Source organism: Ictalurus furcatus, chromosome 7 (genome assembly GCF_023375685.1).
Source record: "Ictalurus furcatus strain D&B chromosome 7, Billie_1.0, whole genome shotgun sequence".
NCBI lineage: Eukaryota > Metazoa > Chordata > Actinopteri > Siluriformes > Ictaluridae > Ictalurus > Ictalurus furcatus.
The window spans coordinates 26,599,076-26,619,075 of record NC_071261.1 but is presented as its reverse complement, the minus strand read 5'-3'; the positions used below and the strand labels follow the sequence as shown (position 1 = coordinate 26,619,075).

Below are 20,000 nucleotides of genomic sequence, written 5' to 3'. Positions count from 1 at the left end.
GGTTGGTAGAGACGACTCCTTGTAATGGCTGAGTGGTGATCCACATCATTTGTGCATCAATTAAAAAAGTTATACATGGGTCCATAGAGGACAAAAATGTCCATGTCCAAACACTGTCTTAAAAATATTATATTTTAATATTTTTCCCACTTTCACTGACGTCAAATCTTTTTTTTTTTTTTTTAACAATAATAAAAAAAAAAATTATTTTCTGTATACTGAATGCTAAGCAGAATTTCTTTCTTTGATTATTAGTCTTTGATATGTCAATGTTTGTGTCAAAATTAATGATGTTTGTTCATATTTTTTATGCAGTGTCAGATAAAAAAAACAAAAAACTACCATTTGGATCCATAAAGGACAAAAATGTCCATGTTAAACTGTCATAGAAATATTATATATTAATGTTCTTCCACTTTCACTGACTTTGATTTTTCACCAGCAGTTTTGATCATCATTACCAAACAGTCATTCATTTTCAGAATTGTATCCCTTTAAACGCAGGTTTCTTTACATAATGCACAAATCATCAAAGCTCAGTAACCTTCTGTGACTCATATACATGGGGTGTGATTCATGATTTCCACTACAATATTATTTCTTCCTTTCAAACTGTTCTCTCTCTCACACACACGCACACACACATACATATACAATTCTTAGACAGACTTAATATCACTGCCTCCACCTTTAAAACTGTGAACAAATGATTTGTCTTTATTAAGTGTCCCGTAATTTACATATGTAACGAATATGCAAATAAACTTAATCTAAAAAAAAAACTACCTCTCTCACACACACATTATAATTATATATATATATATATATATATATATATATATATATATATATATATATATATATATATATACAGAGAGAGAGAGAGAGAGAGAGATAGATATAGAGCTATATAGATATATATATATAGAGAGAGTTAGATATGTGTATATATAGAGAGAGAGCGAGTGAGAGATATGTATGTATATATATAGAGAGAGATAGATATGTGTATATATATATATAGAGAGAGAGAGAGAGAGAGAGAGAGAGAGAGAGATTTTTTAAGTGCTTGCTCATCAGAAGGGAAAAGGAAGCGTCACAGTTCTGGCATCAAACTCCCCTTCATGTCTATGACTCATTTATATATATATATATATATATATATATATATATATATATATATAAAAAGACCGTTAATGACCTCCATTTGATGAAACCATATTGATATATTTTACAGGCCTGTTTGCTATGAGATGCCTTCTGTCCACATGGTGCAGCAGCATGGTCTCTCCCAGGGTGAAATTACTCATCTGTTTCCACACTGATGCCATGTCTGTTATATCCCCAGATTTTATACAAGTTACCACCTTTTGTACAATTGTTTGTTTTTGACATAATTGTGTACATTTCAACATCTTTTTACATTTTTTTTTTTTTAAATCACAAAGTGCACACACACACACACACACACACACACAAACACACACACACACACACTACTGACCATCATTTGTCCTCATAGCCCAAATTTGTGGTGCGACTTTTCTATTGTGGTTGCACAAGTGTAAAACTCCCTTGCACTGTTTGTGTTTATTCTTGTCTCCAGTGCATGTGTTATTCAAATACAGTCCAGGGAGGTCCTCAGGGTTCAGTAGTTTGTCTTCAGTAGTGCAGTCAAGTGTGATCAAAAGCTAACCAAGCCCATGTACGGAGATGAACCATGTACACTGTGGCCTCACTGGGGCTGGATTTGCTCAGCAGGACCCTAGCGTCGAAATCAGGTGGAGCACTAAAATATTTCAGATATGCAAATCAGTCCATTACTTTTCTTCATCTGAGGACAAACGGAACGAAAATAGCTACTTCCTAACATTTCAATGCATTATGCGGTAAAACAAAAAAAAAACTTTATTTTTGGGATACATCACTGTCCCATTTAAACAAACAGCCCTCTGTCTCAATATTCTGTCTCCGAACAAGTCACAGGTGCTTTCCCATTCGTTTTAACTGATTGCAGACATGATATTTCATCTGTAGAGGGCTCTGTGTGTGTAGTATTGTGAAACGGCCTCCACACACATCAGTGCCTGATCTCAATAATGCTCCTGTAGCTGAATGAACATAGAAACAGTATTCCCAGAACATCCATCCATCTTCTATACCGCTTACTCCTTTTCAGGGTCACGGGGAACCTGGAGCCTATCCCAGGGAGCATCGGGCACAAGGTGGGGTACACCCTGGACAGGGTGCCAGTCCATCGCAGGGCACACTCACATACACACTCACACACCCATTCATACACTACAGACACTTTAGACATGCCAATCAGCCTACCATGCATGTCTTTGGACTGGGGGAGGAAACCAGAGTACCCGGAGTATTCCCAGAACAGTGGAAGTTATATAACAGCAAAGGGGGAATACATCTGGAATGGGATGTTGAACAAAAGCACCTGTAGTTCTGATAGTCGTGTGTCCACAAACTTGTGGCCGTATCGTGTACATCCTAATTAGGTAGGTTCGAGTGAAAATCATTTTGAGGACCATACCTGAAAGAGCACCAAAGGCAAGAAAGCACACACTCATAAATAACCTCGCAGAAACATCAATTAGATTTGGATCACCGTCAGATCACATAGAACTCGATCAGGCGACTGAAAGCTTGGAGTCAACACTCCGCTACACGCTAGATAGAGTGGCTCCACTCAAAAGGAAAATAATTAGAGAAAAAAAATTAGCACCCTGGTATAACGATCAAACGCGAACCTTAAAACAGACAACTCGACAATTAGAACGTAAATGGCATCAAACCAAACTGGTGGTATTTCAAACAGCATGGAAGGAGAGCCTACTGAAATATAGGGAATCTCTTGGCGATGCTAGAAAAATCTATTTCTCCGCCTTAATAGGAGACAACAAAAACAATTCTAGATTCCTTTTCAACACAGTAGCAAAATTAACTAGGAATAAAACCACTACAGAGAGAAACACTCAATCATTACATAGCAGTGAAGATTTCATGAAATTTTTCATCGATAAGGTTGAAAATATTAGACGTGAAATACAGGCCATTAAATTAAAACCGGACAGTACTGTAACAAACCCATTACATGACAATGTAGCAATATCAGATCAATGTTTAGAGTATTTTGCTTCACTTAGAGAGACCGAACTAGCTACATTAATCTCTTCAGCCAATTCATCAACTTGCATACTAGATCCCGTACCTACATGTTTGTTTAAACAGATTTGTCCAGGAGTAATTGAACCACTTCTAAATATAATCAATTCTTCCCTAAGCACTGGCTATGTACCTAAATCACTTAAATTAGCAGTTATTAAACCCTTGATTAAAAAACCTGATCTTGACCCGTCTCAATTGTCCAACTATAGACCAATATCAAATCTCCCCTTCATCTCTAAGATTTTAGAAAAGGTTGTAGCAAAGCAGTTATGCTCGTACTTAGATAGGAATAACATTCATGAAATGTATCAGTCAGGGTTTAGACCTCATCATAGCACAGAGACAGCATTAGTTAAAGTAGTAAATGACCTTCTACTGACCTACGATCAGGGTTGTGTCTCTCTGCTTGTGTTACTCGACCTTAGTGCAGCTTTTGATACTATAGATCACACTATTCTCCTTGATAGATTAGAAAATGTTGTTGGTATTAAGGGAACAGTCCTCTCCTGGCTCAGGTCTTATCTGACCGATCGTTATCAGTTCGTAGATGTAAATGGTGAATTCTCCATGCGTACTGAGGTTACTTTTGGAGTTCCACAGGGTTCTGTTTTAGGCCCACTGCTCTTTACTTTATATATGCTACCCCTAGGTCAAATTATTCGTAAACATGGAATTAGCTTCCACTGTTATGCTGATGATACACAGTTGTATGTTTCAGCGAAGCCAGAGGACAGACAGAAGCTTAGTAAAGCTGAGGATTGTGTAAAGGACATTAGACATTGGATGTTAACTAACTTCCTTCTACTTAATTCTGATAAAACAGAAATACTTTTATTAGGCCCACGTGTAGCTAGAAGTAATCTTTCTGATCACATGGTTACTCTGGATGGTCTTTCTGTTTCATCATGTGCAGCAGTTAAAGACCTTGGAGTGATTATTGACTCCAGCCTATCATTTGATGCTCATGTAGATAATATTACTAGGATAGCCTTCTTTCATCTCAGAAATATTTCTAAAATAAGAAACATATTGTCACTACATGATGCGGAAATACTAGTTCATGCATTCGTCACCTCTAGATTAGATTACTGTAATGCCTTACTGTCTGGATGTTCCAGTAGGAATATAAATAAGCTCCAGTTAGTCCAGAATGCAGCTGCTAGAGTCCTAACTAGAACTAGAAGGTACGACCATATCACACCGATATTATCAATACTGCATTGGCTCCCAGTAAAATCTCGCATTAACTATAAAATACTTTTATTAACCTATAAAGCACTAAATGGTCTCGCGCCACAATATCTAAGCGACCTTTTGGTTTTATATAATCCGCCACGCCTACTTAGATCAAAAGATGCAGGCTATTTGACGGTACCTCGAATAGTGAAGGCTACAGCAGGGGGAAGAGCTTTCTCTTATAGAGCCCCACAGTTATGGAACAGTCTTCCTATTAGTGTTCGGGACTCAGACACAGTCTCAGTGTTTAAGTCTAGGCTTAAAACGTATTTGTTTACTCAAGCCTACCCTGACTAGATTCTGTTCTACTACTTCGCAGTCATAATAATCTTTTTTCTCCCTCTCTCCTTTCGCCGAGCCCCACATGAATTTATGGAGATACTAGAGATCCAGATCCTTTCTGCCTCTGGATGGAGCTCAAATCTTCTCTAATTCCAGACTGCTGGGACTACGGCTGCTCCTAAGGCCATACAGACTTCATATAAATCCATAATGAACTTTTTCACACTATCTGTTGTTACCCAGATGAGGATGGGTTCCCTTCTGAGTCGGGTTCCTCTCAAGGTTTCTTCCTCTTAAAACATCTTAGGGAGTTTTTCCTTGCCACCGTCGCCACTCAGTGGCTTGCTCAGTTGGGATAAATTTGCACCTTTAATATCTGTATACCATGTTGATATTTCTGTAAAGCTGCTTTGAGACAATGTCTATTGTAAAAAGCGCTATACAAATAAAATAAATAAATAAATAAATAAAAACACTCAGACCTGATGGTTACACAACAGGAGCTTTTTATTTCCTCAGAAAGAAACGTAATGAAGGGAGAAATCCAATAATGCCCTCTGGTCCCTCTCCCAGTTTTCTTCACAGCTCAGTATTTCTTTTACAAGCAGTGAGGACTGAAATGCTCCAGGCCACATTGAAAGAGAAACTAATTTAGGGATTTAAGGCTGCAGAATGTAGGTGCATTTCCAAAACACGTGCTGATGTTTCTATTGATTTACAGAAAAGGAATAAATAATGGATAAACGTCTGAAAAGTTAAAATAGAGACTAGTGTAATGAAAATGAAAACCAAAAAGCATTTGGGGAAAGAAAAAAAAAAAACACACACACCTTATACTATTTAATACAGTAAAACCACTAATAATTATCGTTATATTAATTATAATAATATAAGGTCTACAGTGGTGGTTCAACATAAAGATTAATTATTCCCCTAGTCCTGCCTAGTGGATAACATTTAGAGAAACAAACTCAGAACTCGACATGTATTTCTCATGCATTAAACATAAACCGAGTCTTATTGAGTCGTTCATTACAGTTTCAGTGACGAAGAACACTCCACACCTAAAATGATTAATTACATCGTCGTCGTCGTCGTCGTCATCAATCAGCAGATTATGCAATGCTCAATCTACATGTATATCCACGAGCTCTTATAGATCGAGCTGACTACGTCCAGGATTAGCCCTAGTTCCTAGTAAAGTAATAAATATAAAACCCAGGACTTGATTGTGGTGATTCATTCTCCCAAAATACAGGGTGTCCCAAACGTCTCCATACACAGGGTAATTAACACTTTTTAACAAAACGTCTTCCAGAATTTTTCATACTTAGATATTCTTATTTATTTATTTATTTATTTATTTTCAGATAGACTTTGTCAAAAGAAGAATGTACTGAAGTCATTCCCATGGCTGGATCAGGAAGCTGTCGCAGGGTTGGGACTTTAACAGGAAACATGGCGAGCACGTCACACGCGCACGCGCGCACACACACACACACACACACACACACACACACACACACACACACACACACACACGACACTGTTGCTAAACTTATTAACAAATTCAAAAAGACTGGAAGAGTCACAGACAGACTGAGAAGTGGACGTCCAGGAACATCCACTGACGAAGGCACAACTCACGTGGTGCTGGGAAACATACTGTAGTCCCCCATGTATGGAGACTTTTAGGACACCCGATAAGATTCAACATGAATTGTCATGGGACAACAAAAAAACTTTAAAAGTCTCAGTGTTCTCTCAGGATGATCGATAGTGAACCTGTAACGGTTTGAGCGTTTCATTCAGATTGGGACGAAACACCAACGTGTCAGAACGCCACGTTGATGTTTTATTATTATTATTATTTTAAACTAGTGAAATGCATAGCAAGAGAATCATCCTGTTTCTAGGATATTACACATGGCTTTCGTAGATGACTTGGCTTGTCGGAGGCGTTACTTCTTCACTCTCTGGCTCCATCTCCACCGTTATCTCCGGTTCTTCAGGCTCGGTCTCCACACTTTCCTCAGCTGAAGGAGTGGGACAGGCATCCATATCTGTGAGAGGAGGAGCCTCGACGTTGCAGCTTGCTTCATCGAGTGGTGGGTGAACGGAGACCTGAATGGCCATGTGTTGAGGCTGCTCGTGCAGTGACGCGTCATCCGAGTCTGCTGTAGGAGATCCGCTTCTCTCTCGGTCTCTCGGTCGGTCTCGGATCTGCAGAATGGTGAAAACGTTACTGGCAGCCCAACCAGCGGCACGAGAAGTGCTTTCTTGACCTTCGGGCGCCTGCCGAACGAAGGTGTGCCTCATTTCCTCGACCCCCACCACCTCCAGGATCTCCTCCATGAAAGTACGGCAGTTCATAATCAGCGGCGGGAGAGGGATGCTGCGTGCCAGCTCCTCGATGTAGCGCGCGAACTCCATGGTCTTAAACTGCGTGACTTTGGCGAGCTCCAGCGTTTTAGCCGACGTGATGATCGGGATGCGCTTCGCGATCTCAAATGCCTTCTGGAGCTTTTCCGCCCCCTCGGTGCGGAAAAACTCGTTGATGGCCTTCTCGGTCTTCTTCAGATGGCTGCTCATCATGCAGAGCCGAGTCACGTTCAACCCCATGATGATGGTGAAAGTCACCAGACACACGACCACGAAGTACACGCCCATGTCTCCATTGGTGAAGACCACGCGCACGGTGACCGTACAGTTGGCCACGCCGTGAACGTTAGAAGCCATGCAAGTGTACTTGCCGCGGTCTGCGAAGGTGATGCTGGTGATGTTGAGGACTCCGTTCTCCAGAACCCACCATTTTCCCTCTGTAAGAGTCACAACGAGAGTACAAGCTTATAACAGGGTATATTAAAACTCTCCTCAAAACCCCAGGATATAAAAAAAAATCTAACAAGGACGAGTAAATATCTACAAATTATTTGAAAGTCTTTAAAAATGAATGAATATTGAATTAGGATTCCAGGATTTTTATTTAAGCGTAATCACTGGAGTTGCGTGCCACCAGCCAGGGGGTGTGGCTATTTGCAGGTTATGAGTGTTTTCCAAAGGCATAAGGGTAGCGTTACAGCATCTGTCTCACTGCTAATTTAGTTTTTTTTTTTAGTTGGTTAGATTTATATAACGCTTTTCTAGGGACTCAAAGCGCTTTACATTGGGGGGGAGGGGGGTAGCATCCACCTGGATGATGCGACAGCAGCCATAGTGCACCAGAACACCCACAACACACCAGCTATTGGTGGAGGGGAGAGAGATGTAGACATTTCAGGAGTGGAGATTATTTAGGGGTCATGATAGAGAAGGGTCAGTGGGGGAATTTTGCCAGGACACCAGGGTTATACCCCTACTCTTTTACAAGAAGTGTCCTGAGATTTTTAATGACCATATAGAGTCAGGACCTCGGATTAACGTCTCATCCAAAAGACGGCGCTATTTTGTTTTTGTTTTTTTACACTTTATTGGGGCATTAGGACCCACACATACCATAGGGTGAGCACCCCCTAAAATAACCCTAACCCACCCCTGCTGGCCTCACTAATACCACTTCCAACAGCAACCTTAGTTTTCACCAGGAGGTCTCCCACCCAGGTACTGACCGAACTCAACCTTGTTTAACTTCAGTGGGAAACCCGGCGAGAGCTACAGGGAGATACGGTTCTGACCATACGTAGTCTTTATGTAGTGTTGTGAACAGTACAGTTATATGTTGCACCATGGTTTTGAGAAACATTAGACATGTCATTCCTTTAGGTAGCTAGTGTATATCAGAATGACAATAAAAACCCACTTGACTTGAACACGCCTCTATGCAGTATTTTTAGTCCAGTGTTGCAGTGAATGTGTAAATGAGTCAAGTTTCCTCGCTGTATGTTTAAGCTGAGATTTTTCCCCTTGTGCAGCAGGTTTTGTCTCTGTTACGGAGATCTGCAAGGTAAGCAGTGCACATGGTCACACTCGAGTTTGACTAAAATTTAATCGCAACTGCAGAGTGTAAAGTCCAAGGCAGGACTTGATCCTGTACGCTCCCCCTCTCTCGCTCTCGGAAAACGGTTTGTGAAGAGATTTCGCTGCTTGTCGTCTGACTGTTGCGGTACGGCAGGAGCCGGTCGATGCCGCTCGTTAAACATTCCGCCTTGCAAGGACGTGAAAATAAATTGGGTGTTAAAATGTAAGATGTAAGGAAGTGAGATGGCTCGTGCCAGATGTAGCACGTTCAAAGCGTCAGTCGCTCGGTGTGAGTTACACTGCCTAGATCACAGCACGTCCGCACACACACTGCAGCGGATAAACGCTTATCGCCTTCGGGTTATGCTTTTAAAACCTGAATTTTGTAAGAAATATGGCCATCACTACATTTCAATGAGATTACTGCATAGTGTGTCCACAGGACTAGCAGGAAAGTATATACTTTCATCCTACATTAAACATTTTCATCCTTTCTTCAATTTAAAAAAAAAACTATCTGAGAAAGTGATATCTAATCTATTCACGTTACAGCCACAGACAAGCATACACAAGAGAGAGAGAGAGAGAGAGAGAGAGAGAGAGAGAGAGAGAGAGATAAAGACAGAGAGAGAGAGAGATAAAGACAGAGAGAGAGGCAGAGAGAGAGAGAGAGATAGAGAGAGATAGAGAGAGAGATAAAGACAGAGAGAGGCAGAGAGAGATAGAGAGAGAGAGATAGAGAGAGACAGAGCGAGAGAGAGAGAGATAAAGACAGATAGAGAGAGCGAGAGAGAGATAAAGACAGATAGAGATAAAGAGAGAGAGAGAGACAGAGAGAGAGACAAAGACAGAGAGAGAGAGAGAGAGAGAGAGGGGCAGAGAGAGAGAGAGAGAGAGAGATAAAGACAGAGAGAGATAAAGACAGAGAGAGAGAGAGAGAGAGAGATAAAGACAGAGAGAGAGAGAGAGAGAGAGAGATAAAGACAGAGAGAGATAGAAAGAGAGAGAGAGAGATAAAGACAGAGAGAGAGAGAGATAGAGAGATAAAGACAGAGAGAGAGAGATAAAGACAGAGAGAGATAGAAAGAGAGAGAGAGAGATAAAGACAGAGAGAGAGAGAGAAAGAGAGAGAGAGAGAGAGAGAGAGATAAAGACAGAGAGAGATAGAAAGAGAGAGAGAGAGATAAAGACAGAGAGAGAGAGAGAGAGAGAGAGAGATTATTTGGGTTTAGCGTGAAAACAGTAAATACTGAGAGATGTTAGTCAGCTATGGTAGTAGTATCATTTAAGATGAACTTCTTTAGGCTTAAGATGAACTTTTCTCTCGGTGGCATTTTAGTTTACACAGGCTGACCTTTTTTATTTTTTTAATACACAGTGCTATCATCAATCAAACGTCCTCATGTCAACACCACCGGATCAGGATCAGCAGATTTTTTGAGAAGTGTTGTATAATTGTCTGGTTGTTTAGTACAACACTAAAGTTTGAGGATATAAAGGAGTTCTTCCTATACACTGTGTTCCAGAGAACTCTACGCCTCTCGTATTAAACAGAGGATCATCCACATTAGGAAACGGTGTCACGTTTATCCGAAGGATACAGAACCATGGATAAATTAAGCTGCCACTTTTTTTTTTTTTGAAATAAACTCGAGTATCTAAAATAAGCACGGATCTTTTATAACACACAGCTTGAGCTCACGGTTGCGCTTGCTCAGAGGTTTTGTGTGCTCTGAATCCATAACGCTTTCCTTTTATATCACAGAGCAGGCAGTGCAGCGTTAGTACTGACAGTCGAGTCCATTTAGCCCTGACCTGAAAACGAAAGCCTCAGCGAGGAGCTTTTCATTAATGCGATTCGCACTTGTGCCGAAACGCAGCTCTTTTCGACTTCGTCACCGCGCACCTGACGAGACCAACATGTCCAAACTGCTGGATGACGAGGTCACTGATTTCCCACTGTAGGATTTAAATGCTACTATGAACAAACAGTGGGAAATCCATCACGACTACAAAGCCCAGAGCTGAACGATGGAACGAAGGGAAGGAATTACTTAAGGAAAAAAAAAAATGTAACAAAAAGTGGGCAATGGAGGATCATTGGTGAAGACATTGGGCTACTGATCAGAACGTCATGAGTTCAAACCCCTTAACCCTCAACTGCTCAGATGTATAAATGTGATAAATGTAAGTCGCACTGAATAAGGGCGTCTGCCAAATGCCATAAATGTGAAAACACTATTCCAGTTATTCCTCACTGCAAACTCTCAGAAAGAGAGTTACACCGCTGGTTCCGTGTAACCCGAGTGCTATTTTGTTACAGAACGAGTGCGGTCGGCTCTCACGTGATGTGCGCGGTGTTCTGAGAAACATCTCTCTAAAGCAAGTTCAGACGAGTTCGGACGCAGGAGAAGAACATAAGAACACCACACAGATCACGGAGGATCAACATCACCGCTATCCTGCACAAAACAAAGTTGCTTCGAGTCACTCATTAACGCAGCGTGGCTGTAAAGGGCTGGGCGGTGAGCTCCGTTTCTTATTTCATCTGTTTACATCCTGAGAACAAGCGTGAACATGTTGTTCTCGACATTGCACAGATACTTTCTCTTCGATGGGGCATTAAAACGGCCTTGTTTTTAAACTCTGCACAGTTTACCTCTCGAACCTGAAGGTGTGGATTCATTTTCTAAAACCTGAGCTCTGACAGTAGTTCCAGCTCTGACTCCAAATCACAACTTTACATGAATACATTCGATATAATTTGTTGTTACTATAGTAATGACTCACTCAACGGAACTTGTACGCGGGACGATTTACAATGCTAAACGTAAACAAATAATCTAAACCATGTTATTTACATGCAAAGCAGAAGCGCATGTGTCTCAGGGCATACAGAAACATATATTCTCTTTCGTCTGGTGAAATTTTGTTTAAGGATGTGTTTGGTTAACGCTTAGGGAAGGAGTCTCCAGTGCGAGCACTTTGAAAAAGTCAGTATGTTTTCCAGCGTAGGAAAATCTTCACTACAAAGGAGTTTGCGCTTTCGTGGTTTATCGTGACAGGCTGTTGGAAACAGCGGTAGACCGACTGATGGGCAGAAATCCACACCGATAGTTTTTCCCGGTTGCGTCAGCGGCTGAGAAGAGTCTGCTGTCGTTATACAGTACGAGAGCGGCCACTGGAGGCGAAATAAAACCCACTCACTGACTAATTTTGTGGTGTTATTTGAAGTGTTTTTTGATTCATTTTACATTTATGGCATTTGGCAGATTATCCAGAGCGCCTTACATTTATCTGATTTATACAACTGAGCAGTCGAAGGTAAAGCACCTTGCCTCTGTTTTTATTTGTTATTTGAAGCGTTACTTTTTGGTTCAGTTTGGTTTCAGTCGTTTACTTACATTAATATTTACTAATAGTTAATATATATTAATTTTTAAATATATATTCATTTATAAAAGTACAGTACGTTTTTCATGGTGCAGTCAATACGGTTTATTTTTGAAATAAAGTAAAATATTTCTGAACTTTAAGTGTTCTGTTTTCATTCAAGTATCAGTATTAAAAACTGTCGGTCGATTACTCGTTTATCGGCAGGTAGGTACCGCCCTACTTAGCTACCATTATCAGGAAAAGCCACTAATTGTTCGACCTCTAGTTAGTAATATAGCAAGCTCTGTTTTTTTGTCTTATTGACTTGAAAAAGAGAAAAAAAGAAAGGCTGGTGAGTGATAACACACACTAACTTGTCTTGGATATATCAAAATGTTAAATGTTCATTAACTATGAACAGTTTAAGTTATGAACCTTGCTACGTCTACCATGGTTTATTTTCCTCTAGCAGCCAATAAACCACATTAGGATTGTGTGGGGGAAATTATATATATCAGCCTTACTCAAAACAAAATCGCTTAGACACTCACACAAGTGACCTGGCTCATAAAGCAGGGAAGATTGAGGCTATGTTCAGCACGTTTCATTTTTAGGATGTGGAAGTGGTTCGGCATTGTGTGTTTCGTGACCAACAACCTACCGCTTGCCTCCGTGTCCAAAAGGTGTCCGTGGGAGTTGAACCACTGCACCTTGGGGAAAGGCTCTCCGGTGACATTGCAGTCGATCAGGATGCAGTTCCCTTCGCGGGCGATGATCTGACTCAGTGTTGTGAGCACCGCCGGCGTCTTAACCTCCTCCACATCACCGGCTGTCTGTGTGCCGTTTATATCAGCCGGCGTAATCTCCAAGGCCGCTGCAGTGCCCAAGCTGACGACACACACTAAATAAATCACGACGGATCCGTCTAAACCTTTTAAACCTTTCATTTTCACTGGCCTTGTGTGCCGAGATCAGACGTCGAGATCAGACGTCACTCCACTCCAGCGTTGTTCATGTTAAACTCACAGGCTGAGAGAAAGGAAGTCAGGAGGATGTTGATGTAGAAGATGCTCTGATCCTCAGCAGTTCCTCTGCAAAACATTGAGATTTATACTACTCCAGCATACCTTTTTAAAAATGTACCTTATACAAAACCCTGCACCCACAAAACTCCTCGTTTTGTAATCTAAATCCGAGCAGTTATTAAATTACTCACACTAAATAGCTCGATTCAATGACAAACCTGATTCACCCTGACCCCAATAGTGAGTGCTATAACGCTAGGTTAGCAATGCTAACTCGGCTAAGCTAGCTAACAGATAACTCAGCTCTTCATTACGACCAGCTCCACTGTTGTTGTTGTTGTTGTTATTGTTATTGTTTTTCCTTCATTTTTTTCACGCCACACAATAACAGTTGCATTCAAACGAACACGAGAATAAAACAGAGATAAGGCTTAATGAATGAGGTTATCTTTAGCTCAGGCTAGTCAGTCAGCTGATAAGAGATAGAGACAGAGATAGAGAGAGAGATAGAGAGATAGAGAGAGAGAGAGAAAGAACAAGAAAGAGAGAAAGCGAGAGAGAAAGAAAGAAAGAACAAGAAAGAGAGAAAGCGAGAGAGAAAGAACAAGAAAGAGAGAAAGCGAGAGAGAGAAAGAGAAAGAAAGAAAGAAAGAAAGAAAGAGAGAGAGAGAACAGGATTTTGCTGCAGCTCGGTCGTAAATAGAAGAAAAACCGCTATATTCACAAACACCGGTGTTTACACAACGCCATTTCGGTGTAAAAATAAACACCACATTAATCTCATCGACTGATGAGAACAGAATGAAGTGTTAACGCGATTATGAGGTGTAAATAAGACATTTTAAAGTGTTTAAAGTATATAAAAACAGAGCGTGTTAATGAGGTCTGTGCTAGCGTGTTTAGTTAGCTCTGACGTTACAGACGCGCTGTTTAACCAAACTACAAACACTTTACGCCTTATTTCATAATTTATTACTCTTTTACTCACCGCATTGCTTGTGTTTCTCAACAGTCAGAAATTTCGCTTTGTGTCCATCAATAAATCGTCCTTTTCTCTTTTTCTTTATTTCTCTTTCTCTCTCTCTCCGTGGCAGTCAACAAGCAAGCCAACTTAGAGCTGCGTCCCAAACGGCTCCCTCTTGGATAAATGAGTGCACTACATGAAACCTAGAAGCCATTATGTCGTCCCCTAGGTAGTGCACTGATATAGGAAGCTCACAGGCTTTTAGAATTCAGCCTCCTGTAATGGTGCAGTGACGGTTTGCAGCTTGGCATTTCTTCTCCTTTCATCCATTTTCTTTTTTTTTTGCACCACGGACCTTTTTTAAGTGAACCGATAGTCTAGCAAAGCTTCCTGAATCAGTTTTAGATAAACGAAATGTCTTTATTCACTCAAATGTACACGTTTCTGTTTACTAGTTTGCCTTCATTTACAGTAACTTGACCTGTATTTATATATATATATATATATATATATATATATATATATATATATATATATATATATATAATTATTAATACTGTAAATATATAATTCAGACATGATGTGTGAGCTCTGAGCATTATATATATATATGTATATATATATATATATATATACACACACACACACACACACACACACACACACACACACACACGCACACACATGAGCTGAGTACAGTGTAAGATGTGTGAGTTTAAAGACCATGAAGCACATTGGAGCCCAACCCCATTCCTACACCTTTATTTCACACACCTTACACTACTGAAATGTTACTGAAGGTCTTGATGAACTGGATCAGGAGGTAGGTGTGTTACATCAGGGCAGGAACTAAAATTCAAAAAGTAATAATATTCAGTATGTGCTCATAGTGACTGTAAATGTTCACCATATTATCTTTCTTTTTTTTGGGGGGGGGGGGGTCCTCATTATAGTTGACAGTGAACCTCAGCAGTATCTTGTTCAGCATTTGGGTATTTCATACACCATCACTTATAGCACATTTTTCTCCATATTGCTTACCAACTTCTCAGGAGAACTCACTATCTTTTATCTTTGGATTGTTTAATTATCTTTTATCTTTGGATTGTTACAGAATTCAGCCCATTATATACTGGCATCTTTTAACTCGGCGCTGTTGAATTCTCAAATCCCATCGCTCTTAAAGGAGTGGATTAATATACAGTAGTTCCGGCTGTAATTCAAATCATACGTTTATATTAATGCGCTCGTTCTAATAACAGCAACAAGGAATATAATAGTGGCTCTACATAATCTAATAATAAATGGACTTGGCTATTTAACAAAGAAAAACATCTAACTGTTGATATGGTGAGGCTTTCTGTGTAAACCCGGCTTTAGATGAATCTCAGTGAGTCTTTCTAGACAGAGTGAACTACTGTAGCAAAGAGCAAGTCGAACAAAAATGCGACCTATCTAGGCCACCTCCTTCTGACTGATACACAGGAATAGGAAACGATACTGTGTGTGATGAACGTACTCCTTCCCTGAACATTTTAGTCTCTGCTCCTGTCATGACTGAGGCGAGTATCCAGCAGATTCAACTATTAAAAGCAGAAATACTCAAGGATTTTGACTGTTAAACTGTAATAAAACTCCAGTTGCAGTCACGCTTTAGCACCTAGAAAGCTTGGAAATAACATGATCATATTCAGCACTTCATTCTGCTTCATGCCCTTTTGCATCCTTCTAAATCCATATCAGAGACTCGCGCTATTGACGACTGCCGGCCCTTGCGCTGAAGGTTATATATAAATGAAAGGCTTTAATTGATCCATAAATCAATAAGAACCTTTCAGGCAAGAACAAGTGATTGCATGCTTTTAAAAATAAACAGCCAATAAATGGATAGATGTGATTTATGGGAGATTAACAATTAACAATAAAGATAAAGATAAATACTGACTGCTTTTCCTAATAAGCGAGTGAGTGAATGAATTATAACACAGTATGTATAAACCCTTTCGTATTAGTTCTGAACAGTCCTCCACTGCCACTGTTGGGCCCTTGAGCAAGGCCCTTAACCCTTTCTCTTCCAGGGGCGCTGTATCATAGCTGACCCTGCACTCTGACCCCAACTTCCTGACATGCTGGGGTATGCGAAGAAATGAATTTCACTGTGCTGTGACCAATAAAGACTCACTAAAACTTACAGTATTCACTGTAAATATAGTCTAGTCTTTCATTTTTTAGAGCAGACACGAGATGAAAATGAAGTATTTTAAAGAAGGTGAACTTATTACACCGCTGGACACCTGAACGTTATACAACACATCATTCACATTTAACTATATTTATTAACCATGCGATTCATTCACAGTTTCTATTAGAATCAATTATCAAGCTAAAACGGATCATGTGATATTTCAAACTAGCTCCTTATGTCCTTCAGTACCTCCTGAGTTTGTCTGAGACTCTCTGGTTTCATTATACTTCAAGTATAATGTATCTTCACTTTGAGAACTTTAAATCAAGCCAACTTTCACCTATAAATTATAAGTTTGAAATTAAAATGATAAAAGGTAGGACATAAATGTGTCCCTCAGCAGCAATGACATCATCGTTTAGCATCTGTGTGCAAAAAATATCACCAGACACAAAAAAATAATTCATCTTAATTAGGAAAGACAATTTCACAATGCCTCCTTGATAAGTGCCGAGAGCCTCTTGAACGCCTGTTGAAAGAAAGTGCAATCAGAGGTTAAAGTTAACATGATGCTGTGTCTAGAATTATTGGCATTCTCAAACAATTAAGCCAAAAACTTATAATCAACATACAAGAGAGATCTAATTTGAATAAGTTTCCAGTATTCGAAAGAGAAATTCGTATATATGCGCCATAATTATTGGCACCCCAGCACTGACATGGAAGACCACGAAAAGGTAACGGAGACCATTACTGCTAACAAAACAGGTCGGGTATTGTGTATGAGAGAGAAAGACAGAGGAAAGTTGTGTGTATTTCACCTCATCGATCTGCTGTGGCGTGGACAGAGAGAAGGCCGCTCTCACGTAAGGACATGCCTCCGAGCTGTGAATCTGAAACACTCCTCCAGGCACAAGCAGCACCTAAAGAAAGAAATGATTGAGTTGGAAATTGCTGAAAATTGTAAAACACAAATGTTGTGTTCTACAGCAACCTACACATTCCAGTCATAATCCTAATGTAAATACAATGATGTCCAAACACACAATTCCACACAAACTGGAGGTTTTTGACTGGAAAAAGAAACTCTCATGTTGTGGAGCTCAATCGCTGTGATTTGCTGTAGAGAGTAGAGGGGGCGGAGCTAAAACAAAAAAGTTCTACAAACTCTCTAAACTACGCAGGTCGAATGGAAATCTGTAAAAGCCTAAAGTGAGACACTGAATGTGTAACTATGAATGCTGAAGAACAGAACAGCTCATTGTACTGCGTGCTGCTTTCTACATGGACTAAACAGAGGGTGTGTGTGTGTGTGTGTGTGTGTGTGTGTGTGTGTGTGTGTGTCTGTGTGTGCACCTCTTTCTCCAGTGCTTTTTCCATTATGAGCTTCTGTGTGTCTTTAATGCCCTTTAGTTTAATCCACAGGAACATGCCGGCCGCTGGTGCGTGCCATTCTGCTACATCTGTAGAAAACAAAGAACACCCACACACAGAAAGAGAAAGACAGAACAGAGAGAGAGAGAGATTTTTTAAGTGCTTGCTCATCAGAAGGGAAAAGGTAGTGTCACAGTTCTGGCATGTTCTGGTGTGTTATGGCTTCTGAATTTTTTTTATACATCATTATAAGCCACTAAAGCCAGCAGTCTAAAGACTACACCCTTGGAAAATGTAAATACTAACAAATGTCTAATATACTAATATATACTAAACATATAGGGCAGTGGTGGTTCATCGGTTAAGGCTCTTGGTTGCTGCTCTAGAGGGTTGGTGGTTCAAGCCTCAGCACCACTAAGCTGCCACTGCTGGGCCCTTGAGCAAGGCCCTTAACCCTCTCTGCTCCAGGGGCACTGTATCATGGCTGACCCTGCACTCTGACCCCAACTTCCTAACAAGCTGGGATATGCGAAGGAAATTATTTCACTGTGCTTTAATGTATATGTGACCAATAAAGTCTTCTTCTATAGAACTACAACTGCTTCATGATTTATTTACCAAAAGTATGATATTTTGTGTTCATCTCGAGTCGGAATCATAATGCTGAGAGATAAGATGCTACGTCTAATAAACACACCTTTGAGCCACTTGTCTGCTGAAGAGAGCATGGCGTCCCTCTGGGCTCGGTAAAACTCCACCACACTGACAAATACAAAGACAGTTACATCACAACATCATCATGAACATCAGCATTACCTGTGACCCTGTGCTGCTACAGGGTTTTAATGGTACAGTCCGTTATTTTGTGTGTAGTTTAAAACGGACTTAAACCGTGCAGACAATCAGAGATGTTCAGGGGAAGAGTTTGGCCCTGAATGTACAATGTGAACTGCTGACTGTAGACCAGCGCCGACCAACCCTGCATACAGAACCATCAGACCGCTTGTGTGTGTGTGTGTGTGTGTGTGTGTATCATATGGGTTAAAACAGTCCAGCTACTTTCACATTCACCTGTCTATGTGCTTCAGGAAGCCCTCCTGTCCCCAAACCTGCAGGAGCTGAGACACCATGAGCTGCAGGGAGGAGCAGAGAGGAGAGAAAAGAAAAGAGGAAAGGAGAGGAGAAAAGAGAAAAGGAGAAATCGAGAAAAGAGGAGAGGAAAAGAGAAAAGAGGTGAGGAGAAAAGAGGAGAGGAAATGAGAAAAGAGAAAAGAGGAGAGAGGAAAAGGGCAAATGAGAAATGAGAAGAGAAAAGAGGAGAGAAGAGAAGAGAAGAGCAAACAGAAGAGTAAAGGAAAGGAGAAAAGGAGAAATCGAGAAAAGAGGAGAGGAAAAGAGAAAAGAGGAGAGGAGAAAAGAGGAGAGGAAATGAGAAAAGAGAAAAGAGAAGAGAAAAGAGGAGAGGAAAGAGGAGAAAAGAGGAGAGAAAATAGTAGAGGAGAACAGAGAAGAAAAGAAAATAGGAGAGAAACAACGAAAGAAGATCTGATGTGAACCAAATAAACAAATCTTTATCTTGTATAAACAAAACACTGAAAGAAAAGAAAATGAAACATATGAATGTGGCATGTTTTATATTATTAGCATTGATATTATTATATAAAACCGTGTGAGTAAAAGTCCAGGTCAGTGCTCTGCGGTTCCTCTTATACACAAATGCACCTAATACTGAAGGACTAATAAACTGATAAAGACACATACCTTCACCTCATTTACAAATTACAAGTTGACATTAAACACAACTTCACTATGAGGTTCTCATGCATGCAACTGATTATCACACTGATTTACTATTTACTGTTTTATTACTTACACTACATTAATCACACTTCATTACTCTAGCCTACTTGCTGCACGCATTAATGATATTAATATTCATTTTCATTACTTAACAATATAAATCAAGCGGTTTTTTTCAGGTTGTCAACACAGTACAGATACGCCAAAGATGAACCGGATGAATCAGTATTGACCGTATACACTTTACTGAAAAAGGTCCAGTGTGTGTAGCATAAAAACCTGGCCTTGCTTCTGTTCCTCTCTGGGGCTTTATCATATGCTAACTGCTTTAGCAGACCTGTATTTCATTAGCCAAACAGTGGTTTAGTACTCACTCAAATCCAGTTATTGCACAAACAGGTTACGTAAAGCATTTCACATTCATGTACGATCAGCAGGCTTGTGCTTTGTGCTAGGATTTGTGATCACAAACATGTGATTCTGAAAATGAAAAAGTGGGACATTTCTATTTTTTATCCTGTGAGATCATGTGAGAGAAGACAGAACTAATGATGACTGCACTTAGGGTAACACTGATCTCCGAGTAACTCTCACTTGTGCTTCTGCTAAAAACCGCACT

General features: G+C 40.2%; 2 protein-coding genes across 2 annotated transcripts in view; both read right to left on the bottom strand.

Moving 5' to 3' along the window:
• Positions 1-5,190: 5,190 nt before the first annotated feature.
• Positions 5,191-14,487, bottom strand: mfap3l (microfibril associated protein 3 like). The gene is made up of 3 exons (XM_053629557.1): positions 14,047-14,487; positions 12,695-13,124; positions 5,191-7,520 (listed from the first exon to the last, which is right to left on the bottom strand). Exons 2-3 carry the CDS (start codon positions 12,978-12,980, stop codon positions 6,622-6,624), a joined length of 1,185 nt encoding a protein of 394 aa, XP_053485532.1. The 5' UTR covers positions 12,981-13,124; positions 14,047-14,487; the 3' UTR covers positions 5,191-6,621.
• Positions 14,488-16,338: 1,851 nt separating this feature from the next.
• Positions 16,339-20,000, bottom strand: part of aadat (aminoadipate aminotransferase) — an 11,976-nt gene continuing 8,314 nt past the window's right edge. The window contains exons 10-14 of the mRNA XM_053629554.1: positions 18,653-18,714; positions 18,279-18,343; positions 17,564-17,670; positions 17,029-17,130; positions 16,339-16,736 (exon numbers count right to left, since the gene is read on the bottom strand). Of these exons, the coding sequence (XP_053485529.1) occupies positions 16,695-16,736; positions 17,029-17,130; positions 17,564-17,670; positions 18,279-18,343; positions 18,653-18,714 (378 nt within the window). The 3' untranslated portion in view covers positions 16,339-16,694. The remainder of the gene's footprint in view (positions 16,737-17,028; positions 17,131-17,563; positions 17,671-18,278; positions 18,344-18,652; positions 18,715-20,000) is intronic.

Coding starts and splice junctions, on each gene's coding strand:
- mfap3l (XM_053629557.1), bottom strand. CDS start 12,980: ATGAAAGGTTTAAAAGGTTTAGACGGATCCGTCGTGATTTATTTAGTG. Junction 7,521..12,694: donor TTTGGACACGGAGGCAAGCG/GTAGGTTGTTGG, acceptor TGACTCTTACAG/AGGGAAAATGGTGGGTTCTG.